Below are 27,342 nucleotides of genomic sequence, written 5' to 3' on the forward strand. Positions count from 1 at the left end.
AAGTAGCTCTTTAGTCTTTAGGCTGTTGGACAAACCCCATGTGTGCAGAACACATTTTTGTTAAACACATGGGTGGCCATCTCATGCTTATCAACCATTAAGGGTGCATACCGCCATTCTACCGCTTTCCTTTTGGAGGGAGACATGTGTTAATTTCTAGTATGGCCTGGGGGTCGGAGAAAGAAATACAGTGAATATCTTGGTTTCTATCTTGAAAGCTGAATAGTACTATTTGCAAATAATGTAAATAGAACTACAAACTTTCAGAATTAGATACACCTTGATATGTCAGTGCCTTAAAACACAGATCAACTATGTGTCACCATTGCTTATCAGGCTGAACTCCTCAGAATGCAGGAGAAAAGCATGTGTGTGACTATTCTTCACCATAAAATACATCCTAAACATAGAAAATTATCATGATATGTATGAGACACAGCTAGAATCCTTCTTCTGTCTGCTAAAATTAAGTGTATAGGGCAGGCAATTAAGTTTCATCTGGTGGACTATTTGAACTGTAATCCTCTACATATATTTGTAGGGTGCCATAGTGTGTGTCTTCTACAATACAGTTTTTGTGTGGGGGTCGACTGTATAGGGTTGTATACAATTCTATCTCTGCCAATGAAACAGACATGGCTAGTGGATCAGTTTTACTCCCTCCAGCAATTACCTGCTTCCTTCATACTTTCTCTAGAAGTTGGGGGATGCCCTTGGGGTCTGGGGGCAGGGAGAAGAGAAAAGTGAATTCAGCTTACATGACAATGTCACATAATGCCATCCATTATATTAGTTTACTGAAAACAAAGTGTCAAAGGCATCCCTCCCTTTCCCCTGTACTGACCAAAACATTTCTTAACAATAAAGCTGGAGAAACCTCCCCTGACAATAAAAGGGGTAAAGGGGGAAAAAAGAAAAAGGGGGAAAAACTGGGGGAGGGAGAGGACTATAACATTTTGGTATGTGAAGCCAAAAATATTTAAGAAATTGTATAGATTGTGTTAATCTATTTAATATTTTATTTGTTTTCATACAGCACAAATTTTGTAACAGAGAATGCTATCTTGCCAAATGTATGCCTTGGTGAAATCCTCTGAAACGTTTTAGATAGTTGGCTAACTGACATTGTATCCCATGTAGTATCCTATTTTCAGTCTAGCATAGGTGGTTCTTGGTAGGCTATTCTTCACTGCAGGAATGACTCCCTGGATAGAATCTGCAAGGCAGCCAGAACATAAATACAGGTAGCCTAGTAAAGAGAATGTATTAAATATTAAACAAATACAATGGGATTTTGTGACATTTAAACATGGCAGCCAAGAACTGGAAGGTGGGAGCAAGTTAACCAATTGGTGAGAGAAAAACTTTTATGTTCTTCCTTGCATCTTCTCAAAGATAAGCACTCAAAACTACAGTCAGTCTGCCATATCCAAGGATCCTTTAACCATAGATTCAACCATCCACAGTTACAAAATATTATAAAAGTATATAAATTCCAAAAAACAAGCCTTAATTTAAGGAACATTATTTTAGTACACACTTTTATTTAATGGGACTTGAGCATCCATGGATTTTGATATCCATGAGGGTAGGGAGCTGGAACCAATCCCCAGTTGATATAAAGAACCCACTGTATTTTTACAATGAAAACTAAATATTCAAGGGAGGCCCACAAAACACCCATGAATGGGACATGCTCCAAAGCTTGTACTGTACTGCAAAGTTTGCTTGAAGACAAGGTCTGGTTGACAGGATGCTGCATGAAGCCTGTCTATTGCCAATCCTAATGGGATGGAATGCAGTTACATAGTTTTAATGTCCTAGAATGCCTTTTCACAATTAACTTCCAATAGTTGAGGAGGTTTGGTTGCTTTTTTTTAAACCCTACTAAATGCAACAATTAAAATCTGTTGTTCACACCAGCTACTGCTGCAGCAAATAAGTAGGCTGGAAGACACTACTTACCAGTAGCTATGTAACAAAAGTGGTTACTTAGCTAAGTAGGTGATACAGAATTGTAGCCTGCTGTTTTAATGCCATGTAACTAGAAAAAGACACACCCTTCCAGGCTCTGCCCATGACAAAAATTTTGGTATAGGACATGCGTCAAGGTACGAACATGGAACAATATCTTTGCCTAGCCAACAGCACAACCTCCTTGCCTAACCAGCTGTCATGAACAATCAGTGAAGCTCTTTCAAGGCCAAAGTTACATCATATGTGACTTATCAAGGCAAATGTCACCCATCATCCATGCTTTGTGGTATGTCAAGTGCTTGTCACACAGACAGAAAAACTAAGGCGGGTTATAGACCACCGCTTTGAGGCGGTCTGCCGCCGCCGCCGTTTGCTCCGTAAGGGAGCCGTCGCAGCCACACCACGCGGCTCCCTTACGGAGCAAAAAAGAAGCTCCAAAATGGAGCTTCTTTCTGCGGCGCCTCTGTGACGTCGCGAGGCGCCAGGGGCACATTCGCGATGTCACAGGCGCCGCGACACGTTCGGACGCACAGTGTGGAACGGCCGGCGCCATATTGTAGGGACAGAGTCCGTATTAGACCCAGGGGCGTCTAGAAGAGATGCCCCTTTTTAAAAATGGGACGTCCTGTGGACATCCCAAGTGCCAGTTTGTAACCGGCCTAAGATATGTATCTATCAGCCCCTTGAGGGCTTGCATGACTGGTGGCTCAGCTGGCTTGTTTCAGGCCTGCTTGCGATAGTAGTTTAAACAATGAGAAGAAAAGAACCTGCAGCCTTGGTGTCAAACAACTGGCTTGCACGAGAGTTTCAAATTATTCAAGAACAACTTGCAAATGAGAAATGCAATGTCTGGTGGCCAGGTAATGACTGTTTCTCATACTTGCTAAATTTCTCATCACTTGTTTTACATATGTATTTTAGGTGTATATAGATGTGTGAGGTTCATAGAATCATAGAGCTGGAAAAGACCACAAGGGCCATCCAGTCCAACCCCCTGCCATGCAGGAAATCCAGATCAAAGCATCCCTGACATCTGGCCATCCAGCCTCCGTTTGAAGACCTCCAAGGAAGGAGACTCCACTACACTCCGAGGAAGTGTGTTCCACTGTTGAACAGCCCTTACTGTCAGGAAGTTCCTCCTAATGTTGAGGTGGAATCTCTTTTCCTGCAGCTTGCATCCATTGCTCCGGGTCCTAGTCTCTGGAGCAGCAGAAAATAAGCTTGCTCTCTCCTCAATATGACATCCCTTCAAATATTTAAACAGGGCTATCATATCACCTCTTAACCTTCTTTTCTCCAGGCTAAACATACCCAGCTCCCTAAGGCGTTCCTCATAGGGCATGGTTTCCAGACCCTTCACCATTTTAGTCACCCTCCTTTGGACATGCTCCAGTTTCTCAATGTCTTTTTTGAATTGTGACGCCCAGAACTGGACACAATATTCCAGGTGGGGCCTGACCAGAGCAGAATATAGTGGCACTATTACTTCCCTTGATCTAGACACTATACTTCTATTGATGCAGCCTAAAATCGCATTGGTCTTGTTAGCTGCTGCATCACACTCTTGACTCATGTTCAACCTGTGGTCTATTTGGACACCTAGATCCCTTTCACATGTTGTCTCCTTAAGCCAGGTGTCCCCCATCCTATATCTGTGCATTTCATTTTTTCGCCCTAAGTGCAGTAACTTACATTTCTCCCTGTTGAAGTTCATTTTGTTAGCTGTGGCCCAGCTTTCTAGTCTATTCAGGTCATTTTGAATTTTGATCCTGTCCTCTGGAGTATTAGCTATTCCTCCCAATTTGGTGTCATCTGCAAATTTGATAAGCACGCTCCCAATTCTGTCATCCAGGTCATTGATAAAGATGTTGAATATGGGGTGCTATAACCACTTGGCAATTTGATACAGCAACTGCTATTTTGCAGGGCTGTCTGTATCGCCCAGGAAAATAGTGGCTGTCTTCACAAAAGGAGAAAGCAGATGGTGGCACTTTCCACTTAAGTTACGGAACACAAAGACCAGATTACCTTGTGATCTCTTTGCACGCTTATCACTTGGCAAATAGTAATTTGTCTTAAGCATAACAGTTTTTGTCTACCAAAGTTGTATACAAATTCTACTGAAGTCCAGAAGTAGCTGGATGAGAGACCACTTTGTAAGATGGCCTTGTGTGGGCAACAGAGAAGTTAATTCTATCACATTCAACAAGGCTTTTAACTCCTCCCAAATATGTTTTGGGATGTAGCTTTAGTTATCATTTTAGAAGGTTTTTGAGGGGCATGACTGGGGTGACTTGTGGATTCCACTAAGGGACACCTAACCTCCCTGCCCCCATTATAAAACTTGGTAATGTAACAGTTGGATTGGCCACCTCCTCATAGTTCTGTACTTTCCACAGTAATGGTAAGGATATGATTCTAACTTCAATGTCCTCTGTTCCCCCTCCCAGTTCTAAATGCTCACATGTATTTTAGCCATTCACTTTAGAGAATGATACATCTCAACTGCATTCAATGTTAGTTGTGTTGAGTTAGTTGTTAGAGGCAGCATGTAAGTGGGATCAGAAGAAGGCCATTCTTTTTAAAAAATGGAACTGGGGATCTATGCTTGAAACAAGTTCCTAGGATATTTAAGAAAACAAAACAAAACAAAGAGATGGGAAGGAAGAACAATGGAATATAAGACAGACATTTTAAACTTCACTTGCAGCAACGTTCAGGAATCAGTTGTACTCCACAAACTCAAGAGGCTAAGCCCCTGCCAATATGAAATAAAGGCCCAATGCAAACAAAACAAAACAAGAAAACATGAAGCAATGGTGTAATATGGTAAAAATGGAGTGTAATGCTACTACAGAATGCAATAAAAATCTTAGTGCCGGGACTCGGATGGCACCTCTTGACATAATCTCTGAAATGTTTCATCTGAAACATAAGACAAAGCAATAAAAAGTAGATATATGTTTATCATTTTAAGCATAACAATGTGAGTTAAGAGCTTAAGAATACAAAAAAAGTACTTGGAATGAATAGTGCTACCCTTTTTCTTCCTCCTAAGTAGGCATAAAAATATTTTCATTTCCTTCTTCTTCATCTTCTTCGTCATCTTCTTTGCCCTCCCCCCAGATCATTAATATCAACAGAGTCCATTCATTTCATGTTACCGTTTACAATTTTAATCCACACACACGCGCGCGCACAAATAAAAGATACCCTACTGCAATAGAAAGTTGCTTCATTACCTTGTTTGCTACATTTGCAAATGTAAACAGAGCGAGGCTGAGCCAGCGCTGAATCTTATGCATGATGGAATATCTTTGTTGCATACGTACACTGTAGAAAATAATTATTCAATATGTCAGGCACCATTATTTGAAATGTAATACATTAATATTTACTAGAAAAATAAGTTTTTTTCCTATTTGTTCTCCCAACTTCTTAAATGAAATAAGTTAATCTGACAGTGCATCCAGTAGCTTGTAATATCTCTTGTATATCCCTTTGTAAAAAATAATCTAAACTACTGGCTGGGCTGAGATAATGCAAATGATTGGAAGTCCATCCTTTGTAGATTCTTGTAGCATCTATGGAGGCTTTTCTAACAGCACCTTGCACCGATGACTGAATATTTAGTTCTTTAGCCCTATTTCCCTGAGCAGTTATGCTGAGGACATTTCCCTTCATGGAATAATTTTACAAAAGCTTCTTCTTTTTTACTTTAAAGTATTAAAACAACAACAACAACAACAATAACAGCCATGAAGGCGAATGCAAGCAAAAGCTGGCATGAAGTCTAGTAAATAAATTGACCGCTGCATACAAATAACTAAAGGACTTGTGGGGGAAGTCAGTCGTGCAGTCAACCCTGAAGCAAAATTGAGAAAGAACAGCTAATGTGAAACATTAAAACTATCTCTATCAAGTTCATGAAATAGCTTCCAGAGGCAGGCCATTAGAGAGAGTACTTTACTATAGAATAGCACTCCAAAATCTCTATTTTGGCAAAAGCATGTTACCCACAATTGCCTGAGATGTAGTTTGCAACTCCTGGGTCTGCTTTAAGTTGGAGTTCACTGAAGACTAGCATGATGTACACTTTACAAAGGTCTTCCCATACCTTTCAAAGATTTATGAGGCAGGGTGGAAAGGAAAAAGGTATTTTCTGCTTATATCATTTTCATTTTCTGAAGCCCCTAAATCATTTATTTAAGCTTTCCTGATAAGTTCTAATTATTTGTTTTTATCTCAAGAAAGAAAGGATAGTATATTATGACCTTCGTGATCCTCAGTGCTTATAAAGATGGATCTTGGATCTGCAAGTAGCTACTCATCCCGTTAGAGAACAACTTGCTGGATGGCTGCATGCTCCCCTCAGAAATCCAACTGAGGGTACTTTTTTCTGCCGTGGGCACTATCACCCAAACCCCACTGCTGAAATTTCCACCACACCAAAAATTCCAGCAATACTGCTGGGAAACATTGTGTGCAGGAAGCAGGTACTATTTCCCAGCAGGGTGATACTCCCAATAGCATGCTAGGAGCACATTTCTTCTGAGAAACAAGAGATATACTTCTTGCATATTATGTGTCCTACAATAATTGATGGTATTTTAGTGGTGGCAGCAGCAGAAAGCTTGGCAATGGAGATGGGATCACACAAATAACCAGAGGGGCACATGCAACTATGGACATTGTGTTGTCCATCTTTCTCTAGATCTTGAAAGACTAGGAGCAACTGTTGTAAACTGCAAAATGTAGAGATGAAGTAATGGGTACTGACTAACATCCAGAGAGGAGTACTGCCTCCAGATTGTAGAAATGATGATTTCTAATTAGGCCAAAATGAACCCAAATAATAATAAAAAATACTACTAGATTTCTGGACATCCGTTTATTTAGTAAGTCCATTTTGCTATACAGTGTGCATATCTTACTGTACACCTGCTTCAGTATTATACATCTTTGCATTCTAGCCAGCTAAGGTTTTTTTGTACAAGAAGAAAAGCATTAGTTATCTGGTTAAGGGTTTTTCCCCCAAAGAGACTTGCCCTGATATAGTGTATTTTGTGTAGTTTTGGCGGGACATGTCACAAGTGATTAGCCCTACCCACCCCATGCCCCATTCCAGCTGCCATTCATTTTGCCTCTCTTTCTTGGGAACTCACTTTTTTGTTTATAAGAAGGAAAAGGAGGGAGGAGAAAATAATGTAGGACTTTATACTGGATAAGGCATGCTTGCTATATGAAGTGCTTAATAAGACATTACAAGCTATTGAATTCCCATCAAGGAAACCTATTTCTGTTTAATTGTGCTAAGTGCTAAGGTTTATTTAATTTTATTTTATTTTACTCTTTAGATTTGCCATTCGTTTCAGCTTGTGCATTGTTCCTATGTAGGCCCCTCTGGATGTGAGTTGTGAAGTCATACTTGTCCGTGCAAAAATATTGGCATATACTGCACTGAAACGGTCCACTGTCACCATGGCAACTCATATGCAAGGCATACATCACTTCATCCAAAAAGACAATGCCACAGTGCACACACTTGGTTGACAGCTCGTCTTGAGTACTTCGGTCAACTTTCTCCGTTTTAACTACATTCAAGGGACCTTCATTTTTTACACTGGGTGGTGCCTTCGCTTTCTCCTTAGAGGCACCATTTGCAGTTGGCCCAGGTCTGGAATGTTTTATCGCCAAATCTAGAGGAATGTCATTGTCGGATCCAACAGCTGAAAAATGAGGAGGCAGATTAAAGGTGGGATAAGGCACATAGTTTTGGCAAGGATTTGGTAGGCCAGGCACATGACTCAAGTAGTGTGGATTCCCAGGAACGGACAGCTTATATTTACTCCAGAATCTCAGCCAATCAGCTTCACTTTGAAAGTCATTGTGTACAAACGGAAGCCCAAAAAGTGGGTACTGGTACTTTTCAATAGGGCTTCCAGGTGGCGAATAGTTTGGGTGCTTAGCAGGTCTCATGTATTTCTCTATTGGACTCCCTCTCTCTGAGCTTCCTTTTCCTTCTGATATAGAGGAACTATTACCTGGGTCTCCAGTACTTTCCTGAGGACTTTTTATCTGAATGTGCAAAGGTTGCATCCTTTTATGAATATCCAGAGATTGGCTGACCAATATTGACTGTGGAGCAGAATGGCTTTTAGTCAATGAACCCTGGGCTTCATATTTACTCAGGCTGGGAAGCTGAATTTCTCTCTGGTGACCTTCTGTTAAGTGATCCTCTGACCTCCTATCTAATGGACTGCCGTTGACTTGTTCCTCACTGTTCCCTCTCTGCTGTTTGTTTAGCTGCTCAGCCTGAAGTGCCTCCGGGTTAAGGCGCTTTCTTGTCCGTCTCCTAATGATCTGCTCACCGTTGTTCTGCTTAATGATGTTTAAAGGCCTCGGAGTCTGCATATAAAACACAAAAACATAATAAATAAATTTAAAAAAAAACAATGCTCAGCAAATGTTTGCAGAACCCACTGTCTAGATTCTAGTTACCAGTCCTATCAAGCCATTTCAGTAGAACAGTTGTAAGTTAAGGCATTCTTCAAAACAAGAAAATACAAGGTCCAACCAAGGACTGTGACACAACTACTTAATTTTAAACATTTAAAAAAAATCTGTCTCATGTGCCTCTTTGAATTGTTTTAGTTGATCTCAAAATGCTAAACTGAACATGCTATCTCTCTACCTTGGTACTTTCAAGGGTGAGTTCAGCACACAGAATGCATAATCACTTCGATTTTGTCTGAGAATGCTCAAAATTACAGGCTCTAAATCTAAGCTTTTAATTTTTTTAAGAAAAGACCTTGATGAACTTGCTACTGAGCTAGTAAAGCATGGTCTATTGGAATGGGATATCGGAACTGTCTTTCTCTCTTACTCACTCTGTCCTTTAAGCAAATATGTTGTTATTAGTGTGAACTGGGAATTAAACCTTGGTCTCCAGAGTCATAGTGTTGGACTAGAACTCTGGAGACCAGGGTTTGATTTCCAGCTCAGCATGAACCCCACTGGACAACCTTGGGTAAGTCACATGCTCTCAGCCTCAGGGGAAGGAAATGGCAACCCTTCTCTGGACAAATCTTGCCAAGAAAACCCCATTATAGGTTTGCCGTAGGGTCACCATAAGTTGGAAATGACTTAAAGGCAAACAACAACAACAGTCCACAGACAGGGAATCTTTTGAAGATGCACTCCAACTAGCTAATGCTCAGTGCCCAAAGCGATTGAGATAATGAGCCATTAGTCACTCCTATGAGGAGCTTGAGGTTAACTTTATTTTATTTCTATCCCATCTTTCTCCCAAAAAGGGACCCAAGGTGGCTTTAAAGCAGCTATCTTAATCTTTTCATCCACTCATCATCATCATAAAGATGTCTATGCACTAGCTCCTTCATCATGTGTCTCTTTCTTGCTACTTTCAAATTATTTTTGTCCTAAATGGCTTTATACTTATGGCTGCTACTTGTCAAGTTTTATTCTATTAAAAATCTAAATCAGGTTGAATATTAAATGTAATTTAGATGTTTAATAAGAAGTTAACTTAGCACAAGAGTATTGACTGAAATGCAGCTTCCTCAATGAAGCAAGGGAAAGAGATAAATGTCATAATTGTAATTCTACCATTAGTTCCCAAACTTCAAACACATATGCTGAACAATTTGTGTTTTTACTAGATTTACTTTTACACTTTCTTTGTTTTAGAAAAATCTATTTTATATAAAGGTAAGTTCTTCACCAGATGTACTCATTTTCTATCTCTAGGTAAATTCTAATGTAGGTTAATATTCATAAATCGTATTGAGCACCTACAGTATGAAGTGTTGAAGTCTATGTCTCAGGATTTTGCCACCTCATTCTGCTGCATATGTAGAATAAATAGGTCTTACATAAATAGTCAGCATTCTAAAAACTGTCTTTTAAATAACTTGGTGTTTAGTATATTTTATGTAACTAATGCATGGAGGAAACCAGATATCCTCCTTTGAACTCACAGGAAGATAGTTGATGCAACTAATAAATGTAACAAATACATTGATCCCCCCCCCCCCCCACCCAAATGTGCCTTCATGTCAATTCCAGCTTCTAATGGCTCTATCATAGGGTTTTCTTGGCAAGACTGATTTACCATTATCTTCCTATGTATGTGAGAGAGCATGACTTGCACAGGGTCACTAATGGGGTTTCCATGGCTGAATGGTAGAGATTTACCAGTCTTCCTCTATATGTGAGAGAGCATGACTTGCCCAGGGTCACTCAGTGGGTTTCCATGGCTGAGTGGGGACTTCAATTCTGGTCTCTGAGTGCCCAGTGCTTAAATCAATATACAGTACACTACACTAGACCCCTAATAAGTAGATACAAAGAAACAAATAATCCATGTATTATACAAAAATTATTACTATTATATTACATGAAAATTCAAGCCAAATACTGTATATACTCATGTATAACTATACAAATTTTAGTAAAAAAAAATCAACCCAAATAAACTGGGTCAAATAATCCATGGGTCAATGTAAGTGCTGTACCTTAACTCTTATCAAAGAAGGAAACATCCCCTTCTCTGAGTAAAGTGGCAAAGGGAGAGCTTAGTATGTCTCACGAGAACCAAAAAGAAACACTGATTCCCCTTCTACTCTCTCCACCATGGTGCTGTTTTTGGCCTTTTTGAATGCTTGAGCAGGAAAATGGTGGTGGCTCTGGCAGCCCTTTGGCGATTTCCCTCAAAGGAGCACTGAGGGAGCAGAGGGAATTGGTGCTTCTTTTAGGTTCTCCTGGAATGGACTACGCTCTTGCCTTTTGCCACTCTATTCAGAGAAGGGGATTCCAGCAATAGATTATTCCAGTGATGAGGAATCTGACTTTCAGGGAATTAAATAAGACATTTGTATATGTGTGTCAGCTTTTCGGTATTAAAATCAGGCAAAATTATCACATTAAAGTTAACAGTTGTAATCATTGCTAAAGTAGTTGCCATTTTCTTTGCTTTGTCTTTAGATCCTTTTTGACATAAACATGTTTTCTTAGCCCTATCTGCACCTTGTCAGCATCCCCACATATCGTACAGCTACCATTTACTACAGTTTTCTCCTCAACCATCGAGCCTTCAGGGTAAGCACAAACAGGTATGCCTGCAAGAAATTTGTATGTACTTTGGTATTGTTTTCATTTGCTTCATCCTTTATATCATTTGTTACAAGACCCTAAATTTCACCCTTGATTTTTCCACAGATCATATCACAATCTAATTTTGGTCCCAAACCCTGCCTTTGACTTATGCATGAGGGCAACTTATATATGAGTATATATGGTATTCATCTCTGATAATCATGAAATACATGATTTGATCATTTAGGGCAGGGTTGAAAAACATGCAGCCCTCCATATGATGCTACAGTGTAACTCCCCTCAATTATACAGCATAAGCAATGATGAAGAATGATTGGGATTGTAGCTTAACAACATCTGGAGGATGAAATGCTCGCTATTCCCTTTTCAGGGTCTGCTGTATAGCATAATGACAGAAATCCTGCATCGAGGAGACTGAGCACAAATTTATGCTCATGGAATTAAGCACTACCACCTGCTCAGTGAAATGCAACAACAGATGGACATGCACAACTGCATGCATAACACACAATACAATTCCATGCACAACTCTGTTTTCACACTGTGGAACTGAATATGTATGAATATGTAAGTATGTGTTAGCAGAGGCCGCCTTCATGCCTCAGAGAGGAGAGAGGCTTTGTCTCATGTCTGTCAGCCTTCTACTGCTGGCCTGCCTGTTTCTTTCTCCCAGTGGACTGCTGCCTGACATCTGATCCCAGTAGTACCAGGGCCACAGGTACTGTGCCAACCAGTCAGCTCTACTTGTCCTGTTCCTGTAAGGGAATAAAAGCTGGCTACTTGAGGTGGTGGGTCTGCCACTGGTGGGCTGTCACTGAAGGTGGTGACCCCTTTGGTGGAGCCACTTCAAGGGTAGAGCAATGGCAAGGGCCAGTCCTCCTAGTTGGAGGGTAGCGGAGTGGGTTTGGCTATTCTGCCCAAATTTTTAATTGCAGTCTTCTAAAATATCCTGGCTGTTGGCAGACATTGTTATGGAAAGTGTAGGAGGGCAGTTGATTCAGGAGCAGCTATTACCACTGTTATGGGCAGAGGGACACACAGCTGGGAGAGAATGTTATAAATTCGGGAGATGGGAAAATTAGATGGTGCTTGCCCCTAAACTGTCCTCAACTTCAAACAGTATGGATAGCTCTGCAATGGGCTCCTTGGACTGAAAATGCTGCTCTTCAATGCTCGGTCAGTAAACAGAAAAACACCCGTAATCCAAGACATGAACCTGGATGAGAATACTGACCTGCATTGTATAACAAAGACCTGGCTAGATGAACTTGGGGAGGTTAAACTTTCCAAGCTTTGTCTGCTTGTGTTCTCTGTACAGCAGCAGGAAAGGCCTGCAGGAGATGGAGGTAGAACTGCAGTGGTCTACCAGGATTCCATCTTCCTCACTAGGTGCCCTATCCCAGAATCTTCTGGGTTTGAATGTCTGTTTTTGAAGATGGAGAAGGGACAGAATAGGGATTCTGTTGGTGTATTTCCCACCTTGGTGCTCAACAGTCTCCCTTCCTGAGCTGGGTGAGTTGGTCTTGGAAGTGGTTTTGGAGTTCTTCAAAGCCCTCCAGCATTATCTCCAGCTATGCCAGTCTAAAGCCCTGGACGAATTCCATTGAGATCTTCTCTGTGTTCATTTACTTCTTTAGCAAAACGTTAACTTTTGAAAATCTACATGCACTTCAGTGTTTTCCTGTTTGTCATAAACTAGCAGGGTGAAGATTTAATTATACTCTTGGCTTTTGATTGGACAGAGTTAAATTAAACTCTTTAATGTCAATGTACACCAAATGGCAGCTCACTACCATGTTCTAATACTGCTGCTAAAATGGTGTTATCTTAGGTCTGTGATAATGAAATAAAAGGTTTTACAACTTATTACCAATTAGCAGTATAGCCAGCATAGATTTATAAGAACTGCTTTATGAGGATTTTTTTTAAAGCCCACAAAGGAAAATTATCCTTGAAGCTATATCACATTCAGTGCTTGCTTGACAACCCAAGGGTAAAATTATCAAAGCATAATGTCAGATTAATTTAGGAATATATTTTTTTAAAACCTGCATGCTCTTATAGAAGGCATTGTGAAAATGCTCCTTATGAACTGGCCTAAATAGGATGTGTATCTTAACACAAGATATGTAGAAGTTCTTCCTTGTAAAGCTATGTTTGTGCTTTCTCTTCAATCCTCCATTTTTAATACTATGATTAAAATTTGGTGGAATAAATAAACTTTTTTGGATTAAGTATGAACTATGAAACTATGGTTATAAAGACAAAATAAGAAAAACTTCAAACACAGTTTGTTTCTTAAAAACAACTACACACACACAGAGTCAATCAACTGAAACTCAAAAGTATAAGGAACTTCACTTTTAATTTTGAAGTTAAATAGCTTTTTATGTTAAACAGTGCAGGGGCAGTTTGCAATCTATCTAAAAATGGCACTTTTGGAGGTTTGTTTTCTGGGCCAGAAAAGGGGTGGTTTGGGGAGTTTGGAGGGGCTGAATCCCGCAAAAGCAGTTGGGGCCCCCATGAGACCCCAGGGTCACACTCTGCCCAACCTTGAGTTAAGTGAAGAAACCAGCACAAGTTCTATGACACGATGAGTTTCTGTGAAATTCTTGGGTGAGAGGAGGAAGCAGTTTCACTTTATTCTTTATTTTGTATCAAAATAATTAATGTCTCATTGGTAATCTCCAACACAGACTCCTCTCCATGGTGTATCAGCGTCTTCCATAATGAGTCACATCTGATCCCAGCGTTACGGCATTGAAGGGGGGAGAAGCACAGTTAGGAAATTAACCGCAGCTGCCCAACTTCAGCTGAGCTGCCTAAAACCTTTCCTGTATAAAACAAGGAACTTCTTCCTACCGAGTGAAGCTTCTGGTAGAGACCACACGCGTTGCATACATATCCTCCATTTGCATTCTTTCTCCAGAGAGAGGTCTTTGTGGTCAGGCAATTGGCACAAAAAACACCCGAGCCTCTTCGTCTCTGAAAGAGGAAGGGGGGGGGGACACATATAAGGTCAAAGGTTAGTCACATGATCTGTGGAGTTAGGACAAATCAACACAGAAGTTTTGTCTCTAGGCTGGCAACAATTGATAGTAGAAAACCACACTGCCCATAATGAGGTCAGGTTCAATTGTGCTTAATAGGCACTGCTGATTTTCATTACAATTTACTCTACAGTGATGGATGAGGTGTGCAAAATGCCATTGCTTCAATCCCCCCTCCCCGCCATTGCAGCAGTTTTAACTTTTTGAACTTATAGAGTTTGTGCCTTTTAATGACTAGGTTCCAAACTCTGACTTTTACAATTCTCTTTCGAAGCAGAGCGATCCCTGCTGATCTTGAAGGTGCTTTTATTGTGGCTTTATTAAAAAAGTATGAACATTAATATCTAATTAGCAATAACAACAGTAATAATAATAATAATAATAATAATAATAATAATAATCTTTCTGATTAATAATAATAATAACTCATTCCTGTTCTTATGTGTATCCATAACAATACACACTTTACAGGATTACAGTCTGATGCAATTCTAAATCACATATATAATATTCTGTTTCCCACTGCTCACTGAGAACATGGCTCCATTTCCGCAGGACATGGCGTTACTAATGATACAATATCCAAACCTGAGGTGAAACTAGGCAACACAGCTTCATCAATGGATAGATTTTAAATAAACATTATCTGGGTTACTGACTGAACTTAACAGATTCACTAACAATCCACCCTGTTCAAGCACTGGGCACCATTGATGAGAGACGCTTCTGTGGCATAATGAAAGCATTCAACTTTTCATTTTAATAAGAACAGTGTGGATTTTTAAAATTATAACAAAAAAACCAGGCTGCATTTGTGGGCACAACAGCTAACAGCAATGGCATAGCTGTCTTGTTTGGCTATTCTCAATCTCCCTGGGGGCGGGGGACTACCAAATCATTTCATCATTGGTTTATTTTAAAAATAAACTTTTATTAAAACTCCTCCATCTCACGGAAGTATCGAGGGAGAACAGTTTCAGTAAAAGATTAGGCTGATTTTGTTCTAAATTAAAAAATTACTAGCCTTGTAAATCAAAATTTCAAGGTTTCATCAAATTTAAGTAATTTATTTAACTTTACTCTACACTGTAGGGAAGGGGGTGTCCTGGTGCCAAGAAAGTACAATGGTTATAATTGTACTCTGATACATTTCAAATGGAAAGCTTTTTGCAGACATAATTTTGGCTTGGAGTGTGGAACACTTTCTTGGCATTGAAAGGGCACTTGATTCATCGGGTGTTTCACAATGTATCACTAAAAAGACCTGGTGATCAGCCAGTTCCCTATAGGGTAATTTTTCCATCCAGATGCAAGTGCTATCAGAGGCCCCTCGTCAGCTAAACTAATTATGATCTTGCATTTGCTGATGCCTGCTCACTCTAACATTTTCGACACCCCCCATTAATCATCAGTACCAGGAAAATGAATGAAACGTAGAGAAACAAGGGCTGGTTACCTACACAGCCATAAAAATCTAAAATGAGGGCAATAATTTAACAAGATTGGGGAAATGTTTTTCAGTGAGCACCAAAGTCAGACTAACAATTGCCCTTTTAAACCAAGAACACAATTTCATTAGTGTAGCAGGTTGCGTTACTTTAAGCTGTGGTAATAAAATCAAGAACAGTCAACGGAATAAACTCCGTTCCCACCCTCCCAACCCAATACCACTAAATCACAACCATAATTACACCTCCCTGTCTCACCTAAATCTCAGTACAATAGGGCCAATTCGTAAGCAACCGCCTTCAGAGTGCCTTTAGATTTATGTTTAGTATGTCTATTCATTACTTACGTACACACTTCATTACACACACACACACACACACCCCTACACCACACTGAAATGTTGAAAAAATCTAACACAACAAAGCACAACAGTATAAAGTATAGTACATGTTAGCTTAATGGTCTAACCTCAGTTCATAAATTTGTACAAGAAGTATCTAAACCTCTTTTTCTTAAAGGATTGGCCAACTTATCACTGAGAGAGCACAAGGAGTTGCCAAATACCTTCCCTAGAGATCAATAAACTTTTAATTAAGTAGCTTCATTGTTGACCAAAAAGGAGTGAGATTAAATGGAAACTCTTTTGCATGCCCAGCATTTGGATCTGACTGAAGAAAATCTTTTCCCATTCCCCCCCCCTTTTTTTTTGTATGGTGGGGGGAATGATGAGTACATGCAGTGGCATGTTGAACAAGAACAGGGTGTTGCCTTTGCATGATACTTTCCATGCTTGCAAAGGTTTATGAGTGATTATTTTCTGCAGAACTTTTTTTAAAGACGAGGAAATATGTTTAACAAATTATGTGTAATAAAGTATTCTGATTTGGACTTATGGTTACTGTAGATACAATGGATAAGAAAGTCCATGCAACTCATATATCAGCCTGTAACTTTAGTTCTGGTTGATCTTAAGTGGTTCTTATTATATGTGTAAGGCATCTTGGCCTTCGAGCTAGGTGGCTTAAATAGATTGCCTTGCAGACTGGGTAGGATAGACAGGTACCAGATAAAAAAAGTTTGTCAACTCATCTTTGTCGAGAGCTTACATCCAACTTATTTGTTAAAACAATAAAGTGCATTTCATTTTAAAGTTCTGTGTCTAAAAAAACAAAACAAAAAACAAACAATAAACCCCACAATTTTGGGCCACCTGAAAAACAGCACAGAGCTCACATCTGTTGTAACCTGGATCCAAGTCATGATAATATAAAATGACTTCTATAACTGGAAGCAATCTTTCTTTATTATTTCAAAGATTATGTGGGAAATAAACCAGACATGGAAATTATTGTGCATTTTTTATGCATGACAAAATGCAAATAATTTCTAAATTGGGGGGGGGGGGGAATCTGACCATCCCATTCTAACATACAAGTTGGATTGGTGTGGAACTGGTTATGTTAACTCAGTTACGAATAAGAAAAGGAAAATCTCTGGGAGATTCAAGGATGGATGGAAGATATTTATCACTCTTCAGAACCAACAAATTGGGTAAACAAGTAACTCAGGGGAATTATTCTCAGTTCAGGAACTAATAATGTAATTCTAAACTATGTCTTGTTCTTGTCACTTATAACTCATACCAATCCTAAGTCAACGTTACCAGGGGTTTTCTTGAAAAATTTGATCAGATGGGGATTTGCCTTTGCCTTCCTCTGAGGCTGAGAGAGTGGGACTTGCTAAAGGTCACCCAGTGGGTTTCCATGACCAAGCAGGGAATCAAACTGTGGTCTCTAATCATAGTCCAGCACTGAAACCATTACACCATTCTGACTCTCTAAAGCTATTTCTCTGCACTGTTAAACAACACTTATATAAAAACATTATTTTTACATCTTCTAGTACAGTACAGAGTCCACTTTCGAAACACATATGCAAATAGCCCAAAAACCCCACAAAAAAAAACTACACATGCAAATGTCTTTAATGTCAGACCCTTTACTGTTACTGAAATTTATTACTATGAAATGATGTGGATTGTAAAGATAATCTTATTTAAAATTTTTATTGCTAGAACCAAAATGAATAAATTTTTGATGGTGAATGCCATCTCTATTGTGGTTGGTACTCATGATCATTTCTTGCTAAATGTGATTGTTGTTCCCATTCACTTCTCAAACACAGTCTTGGTTCTGTACGCCTTTGTGGGTGGGGATGATTGCCATGGGGCTTTCTGCTGTAGCAGTTTCTGGTAATTAGAACTCACATCAGGCAACTTGCTAGGACACAAGACACTTGCAGGCACTGTAGTTCTGGCTCTGTAGTTTGCACCAGATCCTCACCGACATTGCCAGTGCTTATTTTGTTTGCCCCTTTGAGTCTAAACCACAAGAACAAGTCATAGTGGGCAAACTGAGCAGAGGTACCTCCTGTCACTACTCACTGTCTTGAAGGAGACTGGTGAATAGAAAGCATCAGCAAAAAGGAACAACAGAGTGAAGGTAGTCAGGAGGTGAATAATAATGGAACTTGGTATGTACCCAGTGATGCCAAACACTGATGCACTAACATGATGAGCTGAAAGGACTCTCAAAACACAGATGACACCCCCTAGTGTGCACTGAGAAAGCCTGAAATTCTGAATCAAGCCAAGATTCTCACTTACCATGAGCACCTGATCGCTTTCCTTCAAAGTCATCCCTTTGCGAAACATATTTTATAAAAGGATAAACTCTCTTTCGAAATCTACATAAATGCTAGGCTGATTTTCAGACATGTACACCATTACAGACAAAGATCTTCAGCACAAAAACAGACTGCTAAGTAAGGTGGGTTACAGACCGCCCTCAAGCGGCCGTTTTCCCACCGCCGCCATTCGCTGCGAAGGGAAGCCCCATTGGCCAGACCGCGAGGCTTCCCAGCACAGCGAAAAAGGAGCGCCGAAATGGCACTCCTTTTCAAAACGCGGAAGTGGCGCCACGAGGGGCGAAGCGCGCCCTTGTGGCGTCACTTCTGCTGCGACACGTCTGGACGCTATGTGTCCAAGACTTCAAAATGGCGGCACCCATGTGGATGGGCGCTGCCATTAAGGACGCGCTCCGCGTGTACTAGGAAGAAGGGCCGTGAGGAAGGTAAGACCCTTCCTAACCCTAATACGGCCCTTCTTAACCCTAGTACGCGTGGAGCGCGTACTTTATGGTGGTCTGTAACCCGACTACCAGCAAGCCACAACTTAACATCACCAAGTGCCACTGCAAATCAGCACAAACGGTGTTCAATTTCATTTAGACATCTAACCCTAACCGAGTCTCCTAGCTGCACTCCTGAACATGTCTATTGCAAACAGTCAATGAACAGAGAGAGATGAAGGGATCTGAATTTCCATCAATGCCACTTGTTACTAACTGGACTTATTCATGCAAATTTCCTGTACGTGCTTGGGAAAATAAGCCCAAAGGGTCTGTAATTGAAACTATGTTACTGCTAAGTCAATCTTTAATTATGTGGATCCTTATAGCCAGTACATTATAACAACACTGCCTGGAGGGACCACTACAGTTAAGGGTCTGTCAATATTTCCATTTTAGTTCCTAGGTTGGGTGTTTAATATAGTGGTTTGTCTCAAATCACATTGGGCTGAAATCTGGCAACAAACTGGTCAGCACAGATGTGAGGCTTTTTTGAAAAAAATTAAAACCTTTATTTAAATCAGTTCAGCTGTTTATAATTTGGAGGAAGGCCAACCATGAAAAATTTCTCAGGTTGTGGATAACTCCCCTCCCTCCTTCCTTCCACAGCAGCTAAGTGTCCAGGGGAAATATCAAATGCATCTATGAGGAAAGCTTCCTGATACATTAATTTCAGGAGAAAGAAAGCTTTAGAGAGGATTAAAAGGAAAGAGTGTATTTAATCTCTGAGCATGTTCCACTAACCAAGCCACCAAAAAGTTTTATATGAATAAGCAGCACACTCAAGCCATGCAACTCACAGCAGCCTACCCATCTTTCTCTCTCAATCACTCTCTCATTTTGTTTTTTAATCTAGCAACATAAAGCAACAAAAAGCCAAAGGAAAGCCAAACAATGCTGGGGAGAAGTGCTAGGGAGAAGTATCAGCATCCACGGGGCCTATTTTTTGCCCAGATTTTAATTAATGGAGTGCCACAAACAAAACACACTCACCCCCTCATCTAGCATAGAGCTCAGCATACAAACATCCAACCAAGGTAATGTTCCATTTGCTGCCACCTCATGTATGGGAAATAAGAAGCCCTTGGCCCATTTCTGGGAAATGATTCACATTTTGGATATATTTTAAAAAGATGTTGAGGTTTTCAAATTGAACCAGGATAACACTTGAGAACATTTCACTTATTACTTGAATGTAGAACTTCACAGATAAATGAAAATTATTTGTGTAATAGTCAGGCTAATCTCTAGATGAAAAAAATAATAATGTAGGTTTAAATAGTTTATTGAAACCCTGAATTTGAATATTTCTCCCCTCCCCTCAGGTTTTCTTCAGGAGGTAACTTAAACTGTATCCTTCCAATTTTCATTTGCTTACCATGGTCTTCCTTTCATGTCAACTAGTACTGAAATTATTCTACCACTCGGTAGGTTTTTCTTCAACTAGGTATGCCCAGACTATCATTATTTCAATGAACTAAAAGCTGAGCTGCAACAACTTTTTGCAATTAAGAGTAATTTTGAGGATATTTGTTTAATATCAAATGCAATAGATGTAGTTCTTTTTACACGTATCTTCAGATTTCATAGATTCACAACCAAGTCACAACCATAGAAAATGCCATATAACCCAGTTCTATTTATGTTCCCTCAGACGCTGCAGATTCACTCCCCTATTGTGTCATCTGGTGTGAGGTGGGACTTCCAGCTGGGGCTTCTGGAGGTGGGGCTAAAAGCATGCCACCCACCTCGCAGCCATGCACTGCTCTACTCATGTGTAGAACAGCGCTGGCAGGGGCTGGGAATACTTCCTGCTGCTGTGCACTGCACCGCTGGCGCTGATGTGGGCAGGGCACACAGCTCCATCAGTGCTGCTGCTTCACTCTTTTCATGAAGAGAACAAAGAAGCAACACTGAGGTGGGGGGCACACGGCTCCCCCAGTGCCACCATTTCGTTCTCCTCATGAGGTGTACAAAGTGGTGGAACCGAAGTGGGGAGGGTTGACCAGGTGTCATACTTCTTTTATGGTGTCACTCGGTGCGGGCCACACCCCCTGCATGATGCTAATGTTAAATTTAGGTCTAACTGTGTTAAATGGGCTTACTCCCACATGAGTGTTGTAGTGGTATCTTGGTTCTCTCAGGATTCAAGAACAGAGGTATTAATAAATTGGAAATAACAGTTTATTTATCAACATGACAGTCTAGGTGTCAGGATTCAAAACTGAATCATTTTTAGCATTTTTGGAAAGTCTATCTAGCATATCTATCCAGTAATCGCATATAACAGATTAATCAGTCATTAAACACAAGTCATTAAGATGCAATGGAAAATGTTTAAACAAGCACCAAATAAAACACACTTAATCTTTTCCTTATATTTCAGATAGTAACCTCAGCAACATGAGATATATTTGTGGGAACACTTAGTGTTGTCTGATAAGAGAGGATGGGGATGCTGAGATAGGTTAGTTACTTAATGGGAGATTGCATTCCAAATCTATGGAAGCTACATGGAGCTCCATCAGGAAAGAAAGGTGCATTATAAGTTACAAATATTAGTCTAGTAAGCAAACTTTATTTCCATTGCAAGCCCTTTCATGGTTCATGGTTTATTTCAGGGGTATTGTGGAAAACACACAGACCCAGCAACCAAGCATGAGAGACTGATCAATAGTAGGTATCAACACAGGGGCCCTGGCAGCTACCTGAATGTTCCAGGCTGATGTCAAGCCTGAGTCCAATGGTTTATAACTTGAAAGCTGGATAAGAAAACTATCATCCTTTTCTTTGCCCTAAGGCTGGATTCCTTCATGTTATCCTTCTGATTGGATGGCAAGAAAAGAAGTGAGAAGCAGAAACAAACAAGGACATGTAACACCAACCATTTCGTTTGTTGCATTGTGGTTGGATCTGATATACACCTTCCAGAGTTCTAGTATTTTAAGCATTCTCCCCTTAAATCTAAGGAGTTTCTGCCTTCTACAGTTCAGGTTCTACTTTCACTTTAGAAATGTGCTTTGGTGGGTTATTCCAATTAAGTTGCTTTAAGGTGGAAATTTGATTTTTCCAGAGAACAACTGGTCACCTAGTTTTGTATCATTAAAGCAAGGATTCTGTTTCTAGACTGCAAGCAAAGCTGTCCGTAGTATTCCAAGAGAACATAGCTAAAATAATAGCTAGGAGGCCACTTTCATTGTGGGTTTTATGTTATGTGCCTTTAAGTCTATTTTGATTTATGGAAACCCTATCATATGATTTTCTTGATAAGATTAATTCAGAGGATGTTTATCATTGTCATCTTCTTTAGGTTGAATTTGACTTGCCCAAGGTTACACAATGGGGTTCTACAACTGAGAGGAGATATAAACCCTGATCTCCTGGAGTTCTAGTCAACACTCAAACCACTGCACAGGCAGCAGTGGCTCTCTACATTGAAGTAGTAATATTGCACATTTGCCAATGTCAAATCAGATTCCCATGCATGGACAAGTTGAATAGTATGATCATTACCAGAGGATCATACAAGCTGTTTGCTCCCTTGCGCAAAATTTGATATCTGAAGCCTGGGGCAAATTAAATATATGCTCGTCCCTCCACATTTGTGGCTTTGATTTTTGCAGATTTGATTATTCATGGATTTTATTAATATGTTCTCTCTAAGAATATCTAGGTCCTCCAGCACAACTCTATGGTCAACGTTAACCAAAGGTCTCACTGAAGGACCTACAGATTCCTAGAGAGAACATGCCACTAGGCATTTGTAGCTCCTCCAGTGCAATTCTATGGTCAATGTTTGGGAAATGTTGACCACAGAGTTGCACTGGAGGACCTGGAGATTACTAGAGATCTGTTATCTCAGTAAAAACATAGTGTTGTTGTTATTTGTAGTTTTCCACATTCATGGGGTTCCTGTGCCCCCAACCCCATGTTTTCCATGGTATTCAAATGTATTTCTCTTAAAGATAAGGACACGTGCAGTTTCAAGTATACTGCAATATGGATGTAACTCTATGAAACTATGGATTTTTTGGCCAGGGGAAATAAAACTTTTTGACATACCATTCCCAACCATCTATAACAGTGTTAACGGTTCCATGATGCATTGTTCAGTTTCTCTCCTTTCTTTACCCAGTCAGTCAATGAATAAAAAGGAAATAAACTCTAAGCATCAGGCAGTATTGCAGAGCTCTGATGGGGTGAGAATGCTCAATTGATAATGACAGGAACTGGCAATATTACACAAAATTGTTAACATTTCACAAGGCCCATTTCCCTCCTTTATGTTGGCTAAAAAAGAAAAATTAAAGCGTACTCGAGTTTTCCCTATTTCAGTCTCATCCAATTCTGGGCCACACTGAATTTTAAATAAACTATTATTTAATCAAATACAGGCACATTAGTCTCACTCCTGCTGACAACTTCAATTAGAATATTTTTACTTTGGAATGAAAAAAAAAATAAGGCCCATGATCTTTATATTGCTGTGGCTTCTGCATAACATCTGGTTACAATTTTTATATACCCAGCCATCAAACTCCTATCTCCGCGAAACGGTTTACTCAAGATTTGTTTTAATTATCCAGTACTACAAACTTCATCTGGCTTTTAAAAGAAAGTGAGGAGGATATTTCAATTCAGGCAAGCAAGCTTCAACAGGATCAGTCAGACTGATTGCTGGTATGTAAAGAAAAGCTGCTGGGACACACTGGATAATTAGAAAGACATATTATTTCACCGATACCAGGAAACAAGTGCTACTTCCATGTGAATCATATTTTATTATTTCTATTACATTTTAATTTTATCTTCATGCAGTCATTTTGTTTATTTGGCCAGAGCTTAGAAGCAATGAATTACATACCGTGGAGTGTTAAAAAGACAAATAAATGGGTTCTAGACATATGGAATATACAGAATATGGAGAAATAGAATGGTTGCCAATTGGCAAAGGGGTCAGACAAGGCTGCATTTTATTACCCAACTTGTTCAACTTATACAAAGAAAATATCATACAAAGAGCAGGTTTAAACTTGGAGGAGTGAAAATAGGAGGAAAGAACATCAACAGCCTAAGAGATGCAGATGACACCACACTACTAGTGAAAAATTGCAGTCTTGGAACAAACACTATGGAAGGTCAAAGAAGAAAGTGCAAAGGTAAACTTAATGCGTAACATAAAGAATACTAAAATAATGATCACGGAAGATCTATATAAATTCAACCTAAACAATGAGGAAATCAAAATAGTAAAAGAGTTCCCAAACTTGGATCAAACATTGATCAGAAAGGAGACAGCATCCAAGAAATAAAAAGAAGACTAAGAATGAGAAGGACAGCTATGAAAGAACTAAACAAGATCCTAAAGAATAAAGATAAACAACTGACCTATAGTATTTCCCATCGCCATGTGGATCTGGATCTGGACAATGAAGGGTATAGATAGGAGGAAAATCAACTCATTTGAAATGTGGTGCTGGAGAGGAGTGCTAAGGATACTGTGGACAGCAAAAAAAGACATACAAATGGGTCCTTGAACAGATCACGCCTGAACTCTCTCTGGAGGCTAAGATGATCAAATTGAGGCTGTTGTACTTTGGCCAAATCATGAGAAGGCATGGCTCACTAGAAAAGACAATAATAATAATAATAATAATAATAATAATAATAATAGGATTTATTTATATGCCGCCCAATCACTGGGAATCCAGGCGGCTTACAACAGAGGGGATAATAGACGGTTCCCTGCCCTCAGGCTTACAATCTAAAAAGACACAACACAAAAGGAGAAGGGAATGCTGAGGGGGTAGATGCTGGGAAAGGTAGAGGGTAGTAGAAAAAGAGGAAGACTGCACATCAGATGAACAGACTCAATCAAGGAGGCCACAGGCCTGAATCTACAAGATCTAAACAGAACAGGGGGGCTGGAGATATCTCATCCCCAGTGTCACCATGAGTTGGAGTCGACTTGAGAGCAGTTAACAACAATAAAAAGCAAATCAAGCCTGAACTCTCGCCTGAAGCCAAGATGACTCAATTGGGGCTAAAGCAGACGGGCATGAAAAAGCGGCCTGAGTCTGCTCCACTGCAAGTGGGTCGGGAGCATGCCAACTGCATGGCCTGCTTCTAAAGAGGGCTGCAGCCACAGGACCCAATCTGCACTACCAGGAACCGGATTATCCTGGGTTCTTTTGGATCCAGTCCAAGGACCGGAGCATGGCTTCAGGTCGCTTTGGAGGCATGTGTCACTTGAATGTCACACCTCCAAAGTGGCCCAAAGCTGCTTCATTTGGCCCATCTGTTTTGGGCCTGAGACTGTTGTGTTTTGAATACATCATGAGACGACATGATTCCTAGAAAAGACAATAATGGTTGGTAAGGTAGAATTCAGGAAAGGGGAAGATGACAATTCAGATGGATGAACTTAATCAAGGAAGTCACAGCCCTGAATCTGCAAGGCCAAAAATCTAGCTGATAGATGACAGAGTGACTATGAGGCCTCTTGTTCATAGGATTATCATAAATTGAAGTCGATTTGACAGAAAAATTACACTTCACTAATTTATTTTTAAAATAATTACTGTATAGTTGAGTTGGGGACAAAGCAGATGGCCCTGTAGGAGTGGCCTCTGGCCACTCTGGTTGTGATCGCACCGGGGCCATGGTGACCGCATGGCCTGCTTCCAAAGTGGGCCGCCACCACAGTCCCAAACCAGCACCACCAGGAGCAGATTATTTCCACTCCTTTTACGGCTGGTTTTTAGTCCCCTAGTGTGGTCTCAGTGTGGCTTCTGGAAGCTTTGGGGGTGGTGCGTCATCTAAACACCATGTTCCAAAAGTGGCCAGAAGCCACTTTATTTGGTCCATGCATTTTAGGCCTTAGACTACAACTGTAATTTAATGAGCCATAAGGCCTTTTGTCACACATTACTATCATACATATGACATGGTTCAAATGGTGGCTAATGCTGGTGCTTTGTTGTGGGTGTTAAAGCAACACCAAAGGGACAAGAAGAGTTTTGTATCACAGGCCAGTGACCTATCATTTTTTTTTTTAAAAAAAAGTCCACTAAAGAATTGTTTTAATTAAGTTTTGTGGAGCAGGCTAGTAAGAAATTGCTTTATTTAAAAATGTGACTATAATAGTAACTAATTACTTTGCTGTAATTAATTTTAACATACTATAAAACAGCAGTTAATTAGTAACTATCACACTCTGTTAATGCACACTTGAAAATAAGTTAAATGCACTGGGTCTTTCCTTCCAAGAATCAGTCTGATGAGTTAACTGTAATAATTCATGTTTCAAAAAATATGTGACTTAAAGGCCAATCTTATGCTTTCTTGTACTGTTGTCATCCCTTAGAACAACCTATAGATGAATGAAGGAAAACACCCAATAAATAGATTTGTCTGATACCAGTGTTGGTATAGAGAGCTGAATGGGGCACATCAACTGCAAAGGAGCTGGGTGTTGAAATGAAATCTCTGCCAAGGTTGATTACCAAAACATTTTTATTAGAGAATCTATTGCAGTGTCTCTTTAGGGCACTATTTAGGGGCCCTAGCTGTACCCTATTAATAAACAATTATATTTCAGAAACTTTTACACTTCTACAATGGATTCTAAGTGTTGAACCAAATGCCCAATGGGAAGCCCACATGAAGGAAATGAACCCAGTCACTTGTTTTCCCCAGGAACTGATATTTAGAAGACATTGTTCCTCTGCTAAACTGTAGCCTCCTAAAATGCTGTTGGTCTTCTTTGGCAGGGAAGAATCCTAGCTATGTTGATGAACAGGCCTTTGAACCTTGCTGCAAACCTTGCTCTTGCTACTCAAATCTGAGATAGTGCTTGTCCTTCAGCCTCATGACCTTCATGCAATATGCAAGAAAAGTTTCTGCTTGTACTATACTTACAGTAATTAGTACAGTCTACATTCCTACAGAGTTTTACTGAATGGGCGGGTTTACTTGTGACAGAAATTGCAACAGTTAAGAGGTAATTTTCATTATAGCTTTTTTGGAAAAGCCATGCTTAGAAATCAAATGCAGAAAACAACTTATAAATAAATAACAAAAATCATGAGTCTCAAAGTAATCTGGAATAAATAGATTATACCCATGTACAATGAAGATGGGCAGTTTCAGTTTCAATGGGTGGTGAATCCATTCTGGATTTTAGTATGACTTTTAAAGTATCATCATCATCATCATCATCATCATCATCATCACCATCATCATCTGCTTCTTCTTCAGCTATTGTTGTTGTTATTGTTGTTATTATTTTCTTGTTTTCCATCCCAAAACCCAAGACTCAAGGTGGCTGAACTGGGACTCAAGGTAGCTTTTTCATAATTGGATTCAACTTCCTGGCACACTTCTTTAAAGTTTGGATTAAAACTCAGATATCCTAAATGCAAAGGAGCATAAGGCACTAAGAACTGTAAGGCATTCCAGATAAATGGAGGACATGACCAAAGAAAAACTAAAAACCACTGATATAAAGATAAATTCATGCCTTTTAATCACACTCAAAG

At 39.8% G+C, this 27,342-nt stretch overlaps 1 protein-coding gene across 6 annotated transcripts in view; it reads right to left on the reverse strand.

Moving 5' to 3' along the window:
- The window catches only part of TRPS1 (transcriptional repressor GATA binding 1), a 339,869-nt gene that overhangs the window by 19,488 nt on the left and 293,039 nt on the right, over positions 1-27,342 (reverse strand). For 5 of the 6 annotated variants that reach the window (XM_089517863.1, XM_089517862.1, XM_089517864.1 and 2 more), the window contains 2 exons: positions 13,978-14,100; positions 3,341-8,385 (listed from right to left, as the gene is read on the reverse strand). In XM_089517863.1, coding sequence (XP_089373989.1) covers positions 7,324-8,385; positions 13,978-14,100 — 1,185 coding nt within the window. In that variant the 3' untranslated portion in view covers positions 3,341-7,323. Of the gene's footprint in view, positions 1-3,340; positions 8,386-13,977; positions 14,101-27,342 lie in introns of those variants that run through there. The other variant, XR_016280650.1, reaches the window with a different exon arrangement.

Source organism: Sceloporus occidentalis, unplaced genomic scaffold (genome assembly GCF_023333645.1).
Source record: "Sceloporus occidentalis isolate IW3139 unplaced genomic scaffold, rSceOcc1.0.p SCAF_3, whole genome shotgun sequence".
NCBI lineage: Eukaryota > Metazoa > Chordata > Lepidosauria > Squamata > Phrynosomatidae > Sceloporus > Sceloporus occidentalis.